Source organism: Podarcis liolepis, assembly GCF_965112155.1.
Source record: "Podarcis liolepis genome assembly, chromosome: 1".
In the NCBI taxonomy this organism is placed as follows: Eukaryota; Metazoa; Chordata; class Lepidosauria; order Squamata; family Lacertidae; genus Podarcis; species Podarcis liolepis.
In genome coordinates this window covers 94,991,979-95,008,761 of record NC_139554.1, presented here as the reverse complement: position 1 = coordinate 95,008,761, position 16,783 = coordinate 94,991,979, and the positions used below count along the sequence as shown (strand labels likewise).

General features: G+C 39.9%; 1 protein-coding gene across 3 annotated transcripts in view; it reads left to right on the top strand.

Annotated features, from left to right (window-relative positions):
• DPP10 (dipeptidyl peptidase like 10) overlaps positions 1-16,783 on the top strand; it is a 559,151-nt gene that overhangs the window by 372,348 nt on the left and 170,020 nt on the right. For all 3 annotated transcript variants that reach the window (XM_083489332.1, XM_083489331.1, XM_083489333.1), the window contains 2 exons: positions 3,957-4,071; positions 10,688-10,783. In XM_083489332.1, the coding sequence (XP_083345458.1) occupies positions 3,957-4,071; positions 10,688-10,783 (211 nt within the window). The remainder of the gene's footprint in view (positions 1-3,956; positions 4,072-10,687; positions 10,784-16,783) is intronic.

Genomic DNA, 16,783 nt, shown 5'->3' with positions numbered 1-16,783 from the left:
TATGCATTCTATACACAATGCATACATACACCAACAATACAGAAATCATTTAATAAATAAATTAGGCCAAGAATCAAAAGAACAAGAACACAGTTTCTTATATATTCTTTACAAATTACATCAAAATACGGTTATTTAGACATCTCCGAAGCCAATAAAATAGTCAGAGACATTAAAAATGAGTAGCTGGAACCTCTGCTTTATGAAATGGTACTTAAAAATTTGTACCTCTTGCCCTAACAGTTGGGAGAGTAATGCAGCAACAAGCAATATTAACAGAATTCATAGTTGCAAACTGAACAACTAACAGTAGAATACACACACAAGAAAAACAAATACATTTAATGAACTTCAAAATTTGCAGCAGTGAAGAGATTCACTGAGTTGCAAATGTAAACACACATGAATTTCAATTAGTCCTTTGCAAAGTTGGGGAAATTATTTTGTTTCAGATTTTTCTTTTCTTCTATATTGGTTACAAATAGTATATAATTTACTGAAATAGAATGGGCCTGATTGAAAGATATTTGTGTTGAATAGCATGATCTTCTGTCCACCCACATTTGAGATTGACGCTTCTCACTATTGATAGTGGACATGACTGCAGGGCTGGATGTAGACACATCAAAGAAGCGATTCAGTTAAACATGCTGTAAACTCATACAGGGAAATCCGGTAGGGAAAGTGCCATCTGGTGTCAGTGTTATATCACATATACAACACTTATAAAACACTTTTTCTTTACCAATCTAGTCCCAGGTCACATTGGCAGTGTGGGGAAGGTTAGCCTGTGCAACCCCATTCTTCAGGCACTGTTTTGATGTGTTGCGGGGGTGTCATCTGAACACCCTACAGTTTCACAGTAATGGCCTCAATTTTACAAAGTGAAAGGCACTGTCTTCGCGTCTTTAAACACATGCAACAAGATCTGTCAATCTCAGTGTCTTTCATTACTTCTTTGGCTTGGTAACTTTCATACACTTCTTTGTAGAACAGGCAAGCTCCCCCTTCACCACCTTTCTAAACTCCGTACACCAAATCAAACTTTAAATCCTTCCCAATGATGTCTTTACAATCATCTTTTTCATCACCTGTTTATGTCTGCATTTGTCAATACTGAATAGAGAACTCCAAGGGAGGTTTTAAGGTGGTATTTATAGTTCTGGGAATCTGCAAGGCCATTGCTGTAAGGCAGCTCTATATCAATGCAAGATCTACAAATCAGTACCAGCTTTTAGATAGGTGATCGTCTCCTCCTTTAAGCATGATAAAAAGGGTTGAGTAATGGCCAGTATATGGGAATGGTGATAACACAACAGTCAGGGATACTAAAATGTTAGCATTAGTGGTAACTCTGTATCTGTTTTCTGATTCTGGTGATTCAGAATTGTAGCATAAATATTTTTGAAAGCATTAGTCCTACTACATTATTAATTCATGTTGAACCTGAATAAAAGCAACAGGGTACCACATTTTTAGGATTGGGACTTAATTAGCAAAGACAATAATGGCCATACTTTCCATAATGGGTGAATTGTGTGATCAGATTTTTCAGTATATAGTTTGTAATGATATGAATGATGCATTATTATGCTGTGTAAGTTCTGTAAAGGAATTGGATATACATAAGCATGTTCAGAATTGCAGTTTTGGTGCATTTAATATATTGCTTGTAATCATGACCAATAACTAATTTAAACAAATTTACATATTTTCTATAGCCATGGTTTGTTAATGACATATAAGAGAAAGTATTGTATAGTGTTGGAATATGCAGTATATTAATTTTCAAGCTGGCAGAATTCAGTAGCTAAGTTGCTTATTGGGGCAAGATGAATTGAGCATTTAACACCAATCCTGGTCCAACTGTAGTAGGGTGCCAATTAGAGCTCAATTCAAAGTGCTGGTTTTGACCTATAAAGCCTTAAATGACTCAGAATTGTAATACTCAAGGACTGCCTCTCCTTCTATGAACCCTGCAATCATCATGAGGTCTTTCTTTGTGTGCCTCCTCCGTGAGATGTCTAGAGAGTGGCAACATGAAAATTGGTCTTTTCTGTGGTGGCTCCCCATTTGTGGAATGCTCTCCACAGGGAGGCTCTCCTGGCACCTTTGTTACGTGTATTTAGGCACCAGGTAAAAACTTTCTACTTCAATCAGACCTTTGGCTGATTAAACAATTTATGGCCTTTTAAACGTGTTGGTGGGCAGCAGGTAGTATTTTGTGCTTTTATGTTATAAACCACCCTGTGATCTTCGGATGAAAGGTGGTATATTAATAATAATAATAATAATAATAATAATAATAAACAATCTTGGATTATTATACTAGCATACTGTCCTGTCTTGCCATTTTCATACATGAATTATAGTGGAACCGAAGCATGCATGTGCAGAATGGGTGGGGGAGTAGCAACGTCCAATGGTATTCTTTTTTGTGTAACATCATGCCCACTAGTGTGAGTGAAATTTAGTATTACATGCTAGAATATCGAACATTATTTAAATGTCTCCACAGTCTGCTGGCACCAGTGGCATTTAGTTACACTGATGTTGTTTTATCGTGTGTGTGTATGTGCATGCACACACGCATGCACACACAGTTGGGCCCAATAACAAAATTTGGATCTCCACATTTAGTCAGTAGTGTATCTACTATTTAGTAGGATTAGAAGTGGTGCAGTATATCCCAGGAGACTCCGTCATTGTGCAAGGACCCCTGAAGCAGCGCCGTAGCTAGGGGGTGGTGAGGTGGGCGTCCCCCAAGGGGACAGATGGGGGGGGGCAAAATCAGCTAAAAATATGTCCATAAATATGTCTATTAAAATATTGATGATTGTCTCATGAGAAAAGGTTTTAAATAGAGGGTGAATTGAATGGGTGGAGGTTGGGGGAGAGGTGGAAAGAAAAGCTAATTTGTCCATGGCTAGGGGGTGCAATCTGGACCGTTCTGCCAGGGGCACAAGATCACCTAGCTACGCCTCTGCCCTGAAGTATGAAGAACTTTAAACTTTTGCATGCTACTTTCAACCAAGCAGTCCATGTAGCCCCTATGAGTCTGAAAACCACTTGCAAGCTCCATATCAAACTTTTAGGGCTCCAACAGAATTTGCAATTTCCCCCTGTCCTTAGCAAGTCTTCCTCCTTGCTAGCCCTGTATCATAGCACAGATGATAATTTTAATTGGTTAATTGGTTCTTTGGTCTATAAGAATGTAACAAAATTTGTGTTAGCTCTTTGTTTTCATAGCATGTTAAAGTGATATAACAATATAAAATCTAGCACAGACTTTCTTATTCTTCTCTTGCTGTCTTTTTATGATAGGCAGAGAGAATTAATTTTATTGCAGGGTTTTATTTAGGTCTCTATTGCCTAGTGTGTGTAGGAGTTGGGGCACACACAAATCCTAGAGGAAGCTATATTCTTGGAGTTCTAGAATTGCTACTACATAATAATGTTGATTTTTATGAGTAATACAAGAGCAGCTTATAAAACATATCATGATATAAATAAATGATGTTCAATTTAAAATGGAATGACCAGATCCTCAAGCAAAAAATGTTTATTTGGTTCTGAACAGGACATTTAGCACTGCACATTAAAAACTATGTGTATTTAAACCATTATGGCCTACACCACTTCAGGTGGAATTATAGTAAATTGCTGTATTTTATTTCCCTAATTATCTGGAGAAATGCTAGTTCATGTTGTCCTGAAGTTTATCTTCAGTACATTAGATCTCCATTCATATTTTGACAGCACTCTTATACCCTCAATTAGATTATTGTTTTGGTGTGCATGTCTGGGGTTGGTGGGTAGGTGAGATTTATTTGTTATTTAGAATGAATTACACCTCTATAAATAATTAAATTAACTCATGAGAAAGGAGCTCTGATAACTGAATCTCATACTGTTTGGTGTGAATTACGAAATACTGTTTTTCTACCTCCCTCCAGGAAATTGGAAGCAACGGCCCACCACAGAGGAACTGGAAGGGAATAGCAATTGCACTGCTGGTGATCCTAGTCGTATGTTCACTCATCACAATGTCTGTAATTCTTTTAACACCAGGTAGGATTTATTTATCATGTACTTACCCTATTATTGAACCAGATGTATTGTATTTGTTTTGTAGGCCCAAGAACATTGAGCTTGCAGGAGTCAAGGCTGTTGATACAATTAGTAATAGACAGGACAAACCACTTGGGTTGAAATCAACTTTATTTATTACAGATGTCAGAAGATCTTGTCTCTAGGCATTGGGCTTGCATCTCAAATCAGTCAACCTGGTCCACTGGTTGAAAGTTATGTTGGGATAGATCTTATATTATGGACCACCCTATGATGCACATCTGAGACTCCTGAGAGTCCCATGGACTGCAAGAAGATCAAACCTCTCCATTCTTAAGGAAATAAGCCCTGAGTGCTCACTGGAAAGACAGATCCTGAAGCTGAGACTCCAATACTTTGGCCACCTCATGAGAAGAGAAGACTCCCTGGAAAAGACCCTGATGTTGGGAAAGATGGAGGGCACAAGGAGAAGGGGACGACAGAGGATGAGATGGTTGGATAGTGTTCGCGAAGCTACCAGCATGAGTTTGACCAAACTGCGGGAGGCAGTGGAAGACAGGAGTGCCTGGCGTGCTCTGGTCCATGGGGTCACGAAGAGTCAGACACGACTAAACGACTAAACAACAACATGACGCACATCAAATCAAGACAGTGCTTTGAAAAGCCATTAGGTCTCTGTGTGTGGGAGTCTGCAGCCTGTCCACCTCCATCTGGTGGTCTGGACAGAGCACCCCTATGCTGGGGGTACCCCAAAACATGGGTTGTGTAGGGGAGGTAGAGTCATGCCTGTCCCTTCCAGCTAGCCCAGGGGTCCAATTCCAATGTCTTCTCTGCCTGAAAGTTCTGGTAGTTGCTATGAAGTAGACAAAACCCCAGACAGGCCCAGTTTATCTGCAGGCAAATTCCTCACTGGCCCTGAATAGCAAGGTCCCTGGAACGTCCTGACCAGGGCAACCATGGAATAAAGGGATGGGAGGATGGGAGTTCAAAAGCCGGCTGCACTGCATAGAGCAGGAGCAGCCAATCTTTGTGCTTGAGCAGCACACCTGACTGGATACACCCAGAGGTGGTCTCCAGTGAGGTGTGCCACCCCAAAACCCCACCCTGAGACAGCCCATGTTTGGGCAATTTAAAATTGAAAATTTGGTGGACTGTCCCCACGGTTGTTGTGCATTGGCCACATGGACAGAGGGTGCCCCCTCCCTACTGCCGTGGCTTGCCGCAGCCACGCCAAACTGCGACCTCTGCTCCAGGGAAGATAATCTGGCATTTTCTGTCCCTTTACATGATTTTTTCTTTTTGCATATTTTAAACACTGACTTCTTTACATTCAAGCCTATGCATAATATTTACAAAAGAAGCTTGGTGAAAGAAGGTACATAGGATAATGATCTTTTCATTTGTCACAATGCTGCAACAACAACAACAAACAACAGTGTGAAGCTTTATGACTGCAACTAAGAGACCAAACAACGGTAAATTACCGTATTTTTCACTCTATAAGATGCACCAGACCAAAAGACGCACCTAGTTTTTGGAGGAGGAAAACAAGGAAAAAAATATTCTGAATCCCAGAAGCCAGAACAGCAAGAGGGATCGCTGCGCAGTGAAAGCAGCAATCCCTCTTGCTGTTCTGGCTTCTGGGATAGCTGCGCAGCCTGCATTCGCTCCATAAGACGCACACACATTTCCCCTTACTTTTTAGGAGGGAAAAAGTGAGTCTTATAGAGCAAAAAATACGGTACTTGTTTGGCTACACTTAGTCCTGTTGCATCCTGGATACAATCATCTCTTTAAAAATGAGGAGAAAATCAACGCAGCCTCACAGTATGATTTTGGTGGTGACGTGTTTGGCAGGTGAAGGTTGAGTGTTTCTTCATTGATTCCTGGAATCTGGTGGCCAACAAACATATAAAGCACACTTCTTAACCTAAGTGTTGGCATTAGTATTATTGTAAAGTCAAGGAGAATATTCTGAAGCTGTCTCCCCAGCTCACACACACACTCTTTAGATATAGTTATGTAGCAATGAGCAGCTAGAGTTCTGATATCCAAGCAAAAGTTATGGGAGCTTGTTTTTGAACAAAATTTTAGAAGAGCAGAAGGAGTAGGGTTCTACTCTGCCTGCCAGTCTCACTATAAGGCTGACTTGGTCCCAAACCAAACTGAAACCAGACTGGCACCCAAATAATCAGTCTACAGAAATGTCTGCATTTGTTCCATCTCAACCCTGTCAATCACTTCCCTAGAAAGAAAGTATTTGTGACTGAATGATAGTTGTTATAATGAATTGGATCCAGGACTGGCTTTTTCAGTTGTTGTTGTGCCACTACTTCCTTTAAGGTGACAGGCACCAATCCCTCATGCAAAGAAGCATACTCAACTTTCGGGACCCAACCAATCAAAATAGGTTATTTTGCAGCAGTACACAGAACACATACAACTGGGCCAGTTATAAACAAGAATCTGCACCTGAGGTATGTAGATAATTGGTCTGGTTTGGCCAAGTAACTATGGGCTTTGGGTTGTGTGGTCAGAAACTTGTTTGATTGATAGAGGACAACCAAATCTCTTTATAAATATCTCAGTTATAGTGGTTCTAGTCCTACCTATGGAACAAAGTCCAGAGATTAGCATTGGGAGAGTGCTTTTTCACAGCCTGGGTTGCTGCAGGGCACTATTTTGATGTTATTTAATATTTACATGAAGCTGCTGGAGATATCAATAAAAGTTTTGGGACAAGGTGCCATCAGTACAGTGATGACATCCAGCTCTATTTCTCCATATCATCTGAATCAGGAGAGGTTGTGCAGGACCTGGACTAAGGCCCGGACACAATGGTGGGATAGATGAGGGAAAATAAACTGAGCTTGAATACCTGCTAGGCAGAGGCACTGCAGCACAACTTCTTATGATGTGTTGTTGACAGAGGGCACCTTTATCAATGGCATCTTTACAGCCCAAACCCTGATTTACAGATTTGAAAGAATTTCGGTGATGGGATGAAGAATGGAAGAAACAGCAGCAGAACAATTGCACTGTTAGGCATAAAGCAAAATGATTATCAAAACTATAACCATCATAGTTTGTGTCTTATCAAATCCCAAGGAGCACCAGTTTGAGGGCCTCAATACAGCATTTACTGGATATAAGTAGTTCACTAGGCCTGCTAAGGTCTGGGAGTCGGCAAGAAGGAATAATAAAACAGATTGCAGGAGAACACTCCAAGTACTCTAGTTGTATGTTTGATGCTCAGTCTTCATGATTGCTTAAGTCAGATTACATGACCACATTCCAGCCCTTGAAATAATGTCTAGCAAATTAGGGATAACTGTAGTGCACACACAGTCCATGTGGGCCCATTGTTTCATGGGCTGTAACAACTGTGGATGAGGGGTATAAACTCTTTCCAAGAAGGACTGGATCATTGTCATGGTGAACATGACTATGAACACTTTCCTGTTGGGCAACATTAGCTAAATCTCCTGCTTAATTTTCTGCAATCATGATTTTGGATTTTGGTGGAGCTTTTAAACAGCTCAGAATTCTATTCTGGCTTGCAATCTATACTCAGTATCTATATCTTCAAATTTAAAAATCGATCAGCCAGTTAATGAATTGGGAAATGTCATACTGTCAATGAATAATTCAATATAATCTTGAATGGAGATGGAAAATGCATAGCCTATTGTGAAATGTGAGAATAAACATTAAGGAGAAAGGAATATGCTCCAGTAAGAGGCAAGAAATATAAAGTATGCATTTGAATTCACAAAGGTATCAAAAGAAAAGTTCCCCTGGTTACAGAATTCAGAAAGTTTTTGCAGTTTGAAGGGGAAATACTTTTACTGCATTGTATAAACTGCGCATTGTGAATTTGTGAGATTTCTGAAGCCAGAACAACATTTATTGAAACGTTAGACAAAGGTAGCAACACGGATTTAGTACAAAAAAAATAAAAGTTTGGACAGTGATGTGATGTGAATTTTCCAGCTTACATACAAAAAGATACATCATTTTTCAAGAGAATGTGTGGCTCTCAATACCATCTTCAGTAATGTTATATGGTAAAGTATATTTTCAAAAACATGCAACAAAGCCAGCTTTTCAGAATCTTCAACAAAGCTGCTACATCTGTCTAATGGTTTAAAGGGTTCTCCCCCACTCTCAGTGCTTTCATGAGATTCTTTTAGGGTTTTTAAAAAAGTGCCAGTTTTATTTAACATTTAGTGATTTTCAAATAAATTTACAGAATCCTGATTTGAAGATGATTATAGCAAAGAAACAGGGAGCTCAGAAAATGTTGCCATAGAGAGGGGGGGGAAACACCTAATTAATTACCTGTACATGTATTGTGAATATTAATGCTTCCTAGGGACCAAAACGATTAGGTGGCAGGTAAGAGCTGTTTGGCAGGGGAACAGATTCCCATGAGAGGTGGTGAACTCTCCTTTCTTGGAGGTTTTTAAGCAGAGGTTGGATGGCCATCTGTCATGGATGCTTTAGCTGAGATTCCTGCATTGCAGGGGATTGGACTAGATAACTTTTGGGTCCCTTACAACTCTTAAGATTCTATGATTCTGTGAAATTCCAGTAGACTACTAGCTTCTGCTGTTGACCACTGCTAAATGAAGGAGGGAACCCAGTAGCCTTACTGGAGGGCATCATGAAGAGGCAGTGGAGGCACATGAGCAGTGTGGTGGCAAATGGCTGCTGAGTCAGTAATAGTGCATGGTATCAGCATGGCCACTGCCTCATGACATCCTTTGGAAATTGGGGCCTCCTACCTTTTCTAGCAGCATTCAGTATTGGATTGCTAGTGCATGGTGGAAGGCGTATTAATACTGTTGAAGATGGGATGTAAGGGGCAAAACTGCATGTTTATTGGGGGATTCATAAGCTATATTTGGACTGGAATTAAGGCTTTCAAATGAAGAGTTGTTTGCTTCAAAGGAAGTAGGATTAGTGTAAATGCGGATGAAGTGTGGAGTTCAACATTTTTTATATATTGTATTTTAATTTGGTTGTATATCTCTATATATTCTTTCTTTGTTAACTTGTCATCTAAAAGTCCAAATATAATGGTAAAGGTAAATGGTATATCATCTCAATTGGGACTTGCCAGTTTCAGCTGTTTTTATCCCCTTTGTAAATTCACAGAGAAACTTAGCAAACTTTCTAATCATTCTTTTACTCCATTGGGCACCAACCTTTTAGGGCTTGTGGGCCGATTTGCAAACCAGAGGAACCACGCTAGAATGTTTCTTTCAGGCCTAATTTTAGGGGGGGGGGCACCCTGTGGGTGCCAGGAAAGACAAGCATGAGCTTGTAGAAAAGGTTGTTCTTGTCTGTCTTAAGCTCTTACAGTGAAATGCTGTGACCTGTGTTTTGAATACCATATATCTCTATAGATTCTGCCTTTATGGAAAGAAAAAATAGCTTCAAGGAATAAAATAAAAATAAAAATAGCAATTTCATAAAGGAAAGCTGAGAAGAGAGATCTGCACAGCAAGTATTTAAAGGTGCAGATTACTTAGATTGGTAAAGAAAAAGTGTTTTATATGTGTTGTATATGCAATATAACACTGTGGCACTAGATGGTGCTGTGGAGTCCCATCTTTCCCTACTGGATTACCCTGTATGGTTTACAACGTGTTTAATTGAATTGCTTCTTAGTCTTGCCAAAATGGGGGTGGGGGAGAGAACAAGAACCCTGAACAAATTCCAGATGGGGGAAAATGTGCTCAGATTATAAAGTGACAGTGAGATTCAATATTTAATTTGCAAGTTCTCTCTCCTACAATTTACCTAGTAGTCTATGGCTTTAAAATGTCAGGAAAGATGCTCAAGCAAGCAATAATGTCCCCTGGACCACGGCATTACCTGCAGCAGGTGATATGGTTGCAGAACTGGAAGAGGGAACACCGTCACTAGTTTCCTGCCTGCTTTGACCCTGTAGCTGGCTGCATCCATCCAGCAACCAAAGGGCTTTCCCACATACCTGTAAATGTAAATCTTGGAGGAAGCTGTGCTTTCCTGGAATTCCACAGAACTCACATATGTATATGTGTGAGATTACAGCCAGCCAAAATTGTATGTGATTCCCCCGCCTCCCAATAATATTTTATCTGGCGCTGTAGGTTAAACCATAGAGCCTAGGACTTGCCGATCAGAAGGTTGGGGTGAGCTCCCATTACCCGGTCCCTGCTCCTGCCAACCTAGCAGTTCGAAAGCATGTCAAAGTGTAAGTAGATAAATAGGAACCGCTCCGGCGGGAAGGTAAACAACGTTTCTGTGTGCTGTTCTGGTTCCGTGCGCTGCTCTGGTTCGACTTAGTCATGCTGGCCACATGACCCAGAAGCTGTACGCCGGCTCCCTCAGCCAATAAAGGGAAATGAGCGCCGCAACCCCAGAGTCAGCCACGACTGGACCTAATGGTCAGGGGTCCCGTTACCTTACTGTTGCTGAAATAAAAATCTGTATTTTTCATGAATGGGAAGGATTCAGCTTTCAATATGGGTCTGGTGTTGTGTGAAGTCTTTGGTAATCTAATCTGGGTTTTCTATATTAAAAAGTGTGATTTGCTGTTTCAATTTTCTTTTTTCTTTTTCTTTAGATGAACTGTCAAATTCATCAGAAAGCAGATTGTCTTTAGAAGACCTCTTCAGAAAAGAATTTATAGTTCACAATCCAGAAGCCAAATGGATCAATGGTATGTTGCACATACTCTTTTTAGTACTATATAGAAAGATCTGGGAATGGGGATATTAGAGGGGAAACCAGTCGCTGTATCAACCCAACTCTTAATGTGATGATGAGGTCTTAATGTGAGAATTTTCTTCGTATTGATGTTTGGTCTGAATATCTGAACAACCTATGATTTATCATGTTGTGAAACGTCAGGTGCCCAAGTATCCAAATAATTCCAACATAACTGCATCTATACAAGAATTATGAAAAAACTTATTGCATTTTGGTAGTGACTGTTGTCAATAAGCTCATGTATGGCTCAAGAAACTAAACAGCTTGCAGACCATCTTATGTGAGATGGGGAAAAGCTGCGAGTTTGGTTGTGAATAAATCTCCTGGAACAAGTTTGGAACTGGGAAAAGGTCCTGATGTATAAGGAAGATTAGGCACAGGTAGTGCAGAGAAGAGAATGCTGAAAGAAACATATAATTGACTAATAAAAAATTCTCACAAACTGATATGCTTGCATGATAACTGTATCTGTTGAAGTTGCCTTTTCTTAACACCTTTCTTAAAGGTGTCTTCTTTTGCCTCTGGGTATTGAAATAATGTTAAAAATCAATACAGCAAAACAAATACTGTAAAATCACAAAACTTTAACCTATGCCACTGCTTTCTTCTCTGAATCCATCCATTACAACCTACAGCAGTGATTGATAACTGGATCTGGTGGGTAAACTTTGATAGCCAGTGTCTTGTAAAGTGCAATATACAAATGTGGCACTAGATGGTGACAGCGAGCTATGGAAGATTCAATTAATTTTTTTCCCAAAACTTTTTTTAAAAAAACACACACATTTTCACAGCATTTTTTATGTGTGTAGATTCTACCCAGATGTCCTAATGATGCCAAAAGACTTGAGATTTGTCAAATGAGGTCACTGTTATTATATAGCCCTTATATCACAATATTTATGCACTAGGCCGTATATACAACTATTACTACTTATAATAATTTATTTATACGCCACCCATCTAGCTGGGTTTTCCCAGCCACTGTATATACTATTGCTTCCTCCTGTCTTACCCACTTGCTTCTTCTATCCCTAGACCAGTGTTTCCCAACCGGTGTTCCGCGGCACACTACTGTGCCGTGAGACATCGGCTGGTGTGCCGTGGGAGGGAGGCGGGCGAGAGGCAGCGGCGGCGAGGATCCGGCGGGGGTGGGGGGAGCGGGGGCCGTCGCGCGCAACCGAACTCACTTGGCGCGCTGCCGGCTTGTCCTCCTTCAACCCGGGTCGGGCCAGGCCTGCTCACGTCCCCGGATCCCCTAGCAGCAGCCGCACGCTCTCCAAAAGCGCAACGCTGCGCGCAACCGCTCGGCCAGCTGGTGCTCTGCGACTCCGCCCTTTCCCCTCCCAGCGCCGGAGGGTTCGCGCGACCGCAGCTGTTCCCTTTCGCAGCGCGCGGGAAACAATTCCAGGCCGATTGCCTTGTGCCGAAAAGCACCGCCTCTCCTTCCAGCTCAGGCCCGGGCCGCCGGCTCCCCGAATGACGTCACGGGGGCGGGGCTTTAATGGTGGTGTGCCGCGAGATTTTTTTCCGGTAAACAGGTGTGCCGTTGCCCAAAAACGTTTGGGAAACACTGCCCTAGACCACTATTATATTTTCCTGGTTTCTCACCTTCCTCCTTTCTTTCCTCCTCTCATCTTTTTACTGCATCTATTTTGATTCAGTGGTGAACTGCCAAATTCTGTGGGAGATGTAGTATTGAGTGGTTCCAGGTGTTGCTGCTTAAATTGTTCTCCAGGGCCAGCTGCCGAGGCTGTTTCTCATTTGATAGACAAAAAGGTTGGCACTTTTACTATGTTGTCTTTCTTAGGACCTTATGAATAACTGCCTGTAGTGCTCATTAAGTTTGTAGGCAGTATTTTTTGTTGATAGTTTAAAAAAACAGCAACAGTGTCTAGGGATGCTGTTAATACAATGGAGACCTTGAAATATGGAGTAGACAGATTTGAGTAGTTAAACTTCGATGATTTTTGTAATTGATTTTATAGTTGTTTTCTTGTTGTTTGTTAATGCTCCCCCTGAAAAAATATATTTTCAGAATTTATCTTTATGACATATTAGGGTTGGGAACTAATACTAGATTATGTATCAACACTATGCCTATGCTCGCTCCATCAATAGATACAGAATGGCCTTTGCTTTTATGTTAGCAATAAAAACTAGAACTACGTGTTTGTAGATTGATGTGCAGATTTTGCACATGTTGTATCCATAACAATGGCTGAGATTTATGCAAATTATTGGAAACCTGTTTTTCTAATACTATTGATTTCTGTAAATGAAATTGGGTTGTACCCAATAGTTGCACAACTGAAAGATGGGAGCTGCAGTTCCTTGGGAAATATTCAAATGAAGCAGGAACTGAGAATGGTTTTCAACAGGGAATGGGAGCATGGGTTAAGGTTAGGGCCAATATATTGCCAAAGCTGTAGTCTGAGGTACATGTGTTCAGAATTACTTATGCAAGCTAACATTCTTCAGGCAGAAAAAGAAAGGTATGATAAAGAAGCCATTCTGAAACACCAATGTATGTTGTAATTCATTGACACGTCAGGATTTCAATAATGTTGTAAAGTTGTTTTATGTGTGCACAGCAGAACTATAAGGCTTAAATTAATATTGTTATAAGGATGAAAGTCCCTTTGGAGACAGCAAACATTAGTATTAAACTAAGTAAAACTGGTCTAAGTGCACTGGCTTAAATATGAATAATCTGAGCTTCAGTTCTAAAGTAAAGAATTCAAATGCACCACACACACACACACACACACCTTTGAGCATTTCTCCTAAACCAAACTCATACATGCTATAATTCACACATTGTAGTCAGTAGATGTGGTTTCTCTGCATCAGTGCTGTAGGGATGAGAAGGGTTGTCTGTGTGTGATGATATTGTATCTATTAGATATTAGAACAGAAATCTAACATACTAGTATGTGGGCCTTGTATTTGTCTTTTGGATATTATTCTGGTTAGTAAGATTAAATAATAATGTGAGCCTTGTTCCGTAAACAGTTCTTTCTAGGCTATAAATACCATATGCTGGAATAAACCCTGATTTAGTCAGGCATGTTGGGAATCATCTTACGACACTTATTTATGAGAACTGGATGAAGGGTTGACAAGAAAAGTGCAATAATTGGTACACGACTGAGATAATATTTTGTAAATTCAGATTTTGATGTTCATACTTTTTTTCTGCGCATTCAAATAGTTATGGCAATAACACTTAATTCTTATTCAAAAATAAAGTATACTATCAATTCAGTCACTACCTTGTGGCATATCATCAAGTGATCATGACACTGACATGAAATAAGTTCTCATACTGATAAATTCAGCAAAGTGTTTCTCGGTGAGAGTCTCATATACTAATGAGTGCATTATATTTCACAATTCTATATTTAAGACAGCAGCAGCATTCATTCTTTGCAATATCATTTCACTGAGTTTGTAACACTGGTATTTTCACTGTATCTCAGTCACAATTATCTTGGCATGCTAGAACCTCTTACACAAAATGGTATGTTCTTAATTTCTACACAAATTTTATAGCAGATTTTTGAAAGCGCTTCCCTTTCCCACCCCCCACAAGTTGGTTACAAGTGCTGATGCCTAATGCACCAAAAGAGAGCTATAGAAAGCCTGGTTCTGCATGAACAATCCCTTGAGAGCATGTAAATGGGCTCTCTGGATTGTGGCCTATGTCTTTTATGCTATAATTAAATTCTATCAGATCAGCCACTGTTCTCTAATATGATTCTGAAAAGAGGTCTAGATGTCTGTCAGGCTTTTGAAGATGTTAAATGAGAGTGCATCTACTTTTAGTAGTATTGATTTTTTAACATTTAATTTTGAAAAAGTGAAAATTTAAAACGCTGCCAGTGAGTGATACAAAATGTGTTAAGATTAAGGGCACATTGAAAGAGAAGTATAGGCTATGCCACAGAAGTAGAAATGGGAGGAAATGGCCTTAATTTGCTTAAACTACACTGCTGCATTGAATTATGGGGTATTAAAATGGTTATCAGATGGTTTGGAATTACAAAAAGGCAAGGCTATTAAAGGAATGCATGAGAATTCAGTTGCAAAAATCTTTGTAAAGTACAGTTACGGTAAATTGGCATGGACATGGGGTAGTATTCTTGGGAAAAGTGATGTGTGCTGGATCTTGGGACCCCATAATTCATTCAAGTGTTGGTTCAGTGCATGATCCATCTTAGGGCTCCTCTAATTAATTTGAAAGTGTCAGATCTTTGGAAATCACTACATTACAAGAATAGCGACTCTAACTTCTTAATATATATTTTTACTTTAATAATTGTTTAAGCCATGAAAATTCATCATTGGTTATACTTGTTGAAACACTGTCATATTTATTTTCTACAGGCATATTTTTGGTAAGGTTTCCCCCCTAAAAACATAACACAAATGCTGCACTATTTGAAAGTCATTTTAACTAGTAATCTCTATACACATTCGTCTCCTATGCCTACAAAGGAAACTGGCCAAACTTCAAGTTCTATTATTATAGTATCTTTAGCCACCCACAGTACTAGCCTAACCATGTCTACTCAAAAGTAAGCCCAACTTAATTAAATTGGGCTTTCTCTCAAGTAAATTGAGTTAGGATTGTGGCCTGAATGCTTCTTGTACTCAGAAGCTGTTCTTTTGGCCAGGAATATGTATGTGAATGTTTTCATAAGATAGTTAATTGATCAGATAAGGCCACAGGCAAACAAATTGGCTATTTAATCAGCATTCATTCCAATACTGACTAATCTCCCTGTAAACAAATCAGGATGAAGGCTCAGTGAACAAGTCACCAGGAAGTTCCCTATGCACAACAAAGCTGATTGGGCAGGGAAGCAGAGGACAAGAGGCATAACAAGAAATGGACCTCATATATTGCAATTATGGGGTAAACTCAGCTTGATTCTCATCTGAGAACACAACAGAGTGCTTTGCTGTTGTTCTAAATACACTGGAAATCAGTGCCATACTCTTCCACTTGTTCTGTGTAAGCACTGCAGCTTTTCACATGGAATGATCCACCTTCTCCCTTCATACTTTGTTCAGGGGGTCCCTCCTGGCCCCCCACCACCATAAACCAAATTCCAGGGGGTTGCACAGGGGGATGAGAGTGGGGACAGCCATGTTGTGCAATTGGAGATTTGCTGACGGAGCTGGATACGTGAATCACCACCACTAGTTAAATACCACCAATGAATACTATAGGACAGAGCTTTCCAAACACGTTTTAGACATGCATAATTTCATAACACAGTAATTCAGTTTTACTAGCAAACCGGAGGTTAAACTAACCCCTTTCTAGCCCCAAGAGGAGCGCAAGGAGCTTTCGTGCAACACACCTACTCACTGCAGCTGACACACTAACGTGTCACAACACACACACATTTGGAAAGCTCTGCTATAGGAATTAAGTCTGAGTAAACATGCAGAACTATGCTGGCAACTGCTATACCAAACACATGCTAGAAAGCAAATCCCATTATGCACACTTCTGAATAAACATGCACTAGATTTGTTTAAACCTCTCATAAATGTTTTAAGCAGACACCAAAAAGACTAAAGTGAAAGCACCTTCATCTTTTAAATGCATGATACTTAATACTTAGTGTAAGCAAGTTTTATTTTTTTAATAATTAAAGGGACACTTTTGTGGACTTACACTACTATGTTGATATTTTTGCAGAATGGGAAACTAAAAAAAAGGGGGGACCTGAATTCAATTATAGCAGCTACCCAGTTTCTTGTTTCTGATTTAATATCATAATTATAATAATTGTTTCTTCTAACAACATATACTATTGCCTAATTTGCAGGTGGCCACTTTGTAGGGATGGGGCTGCAATCTGAAGAAAAAATTCTCAAGTGTTGTAAGCAGAATTCAGTTTAACACAGCCCACCTCAGACAGATCTCCCTTCC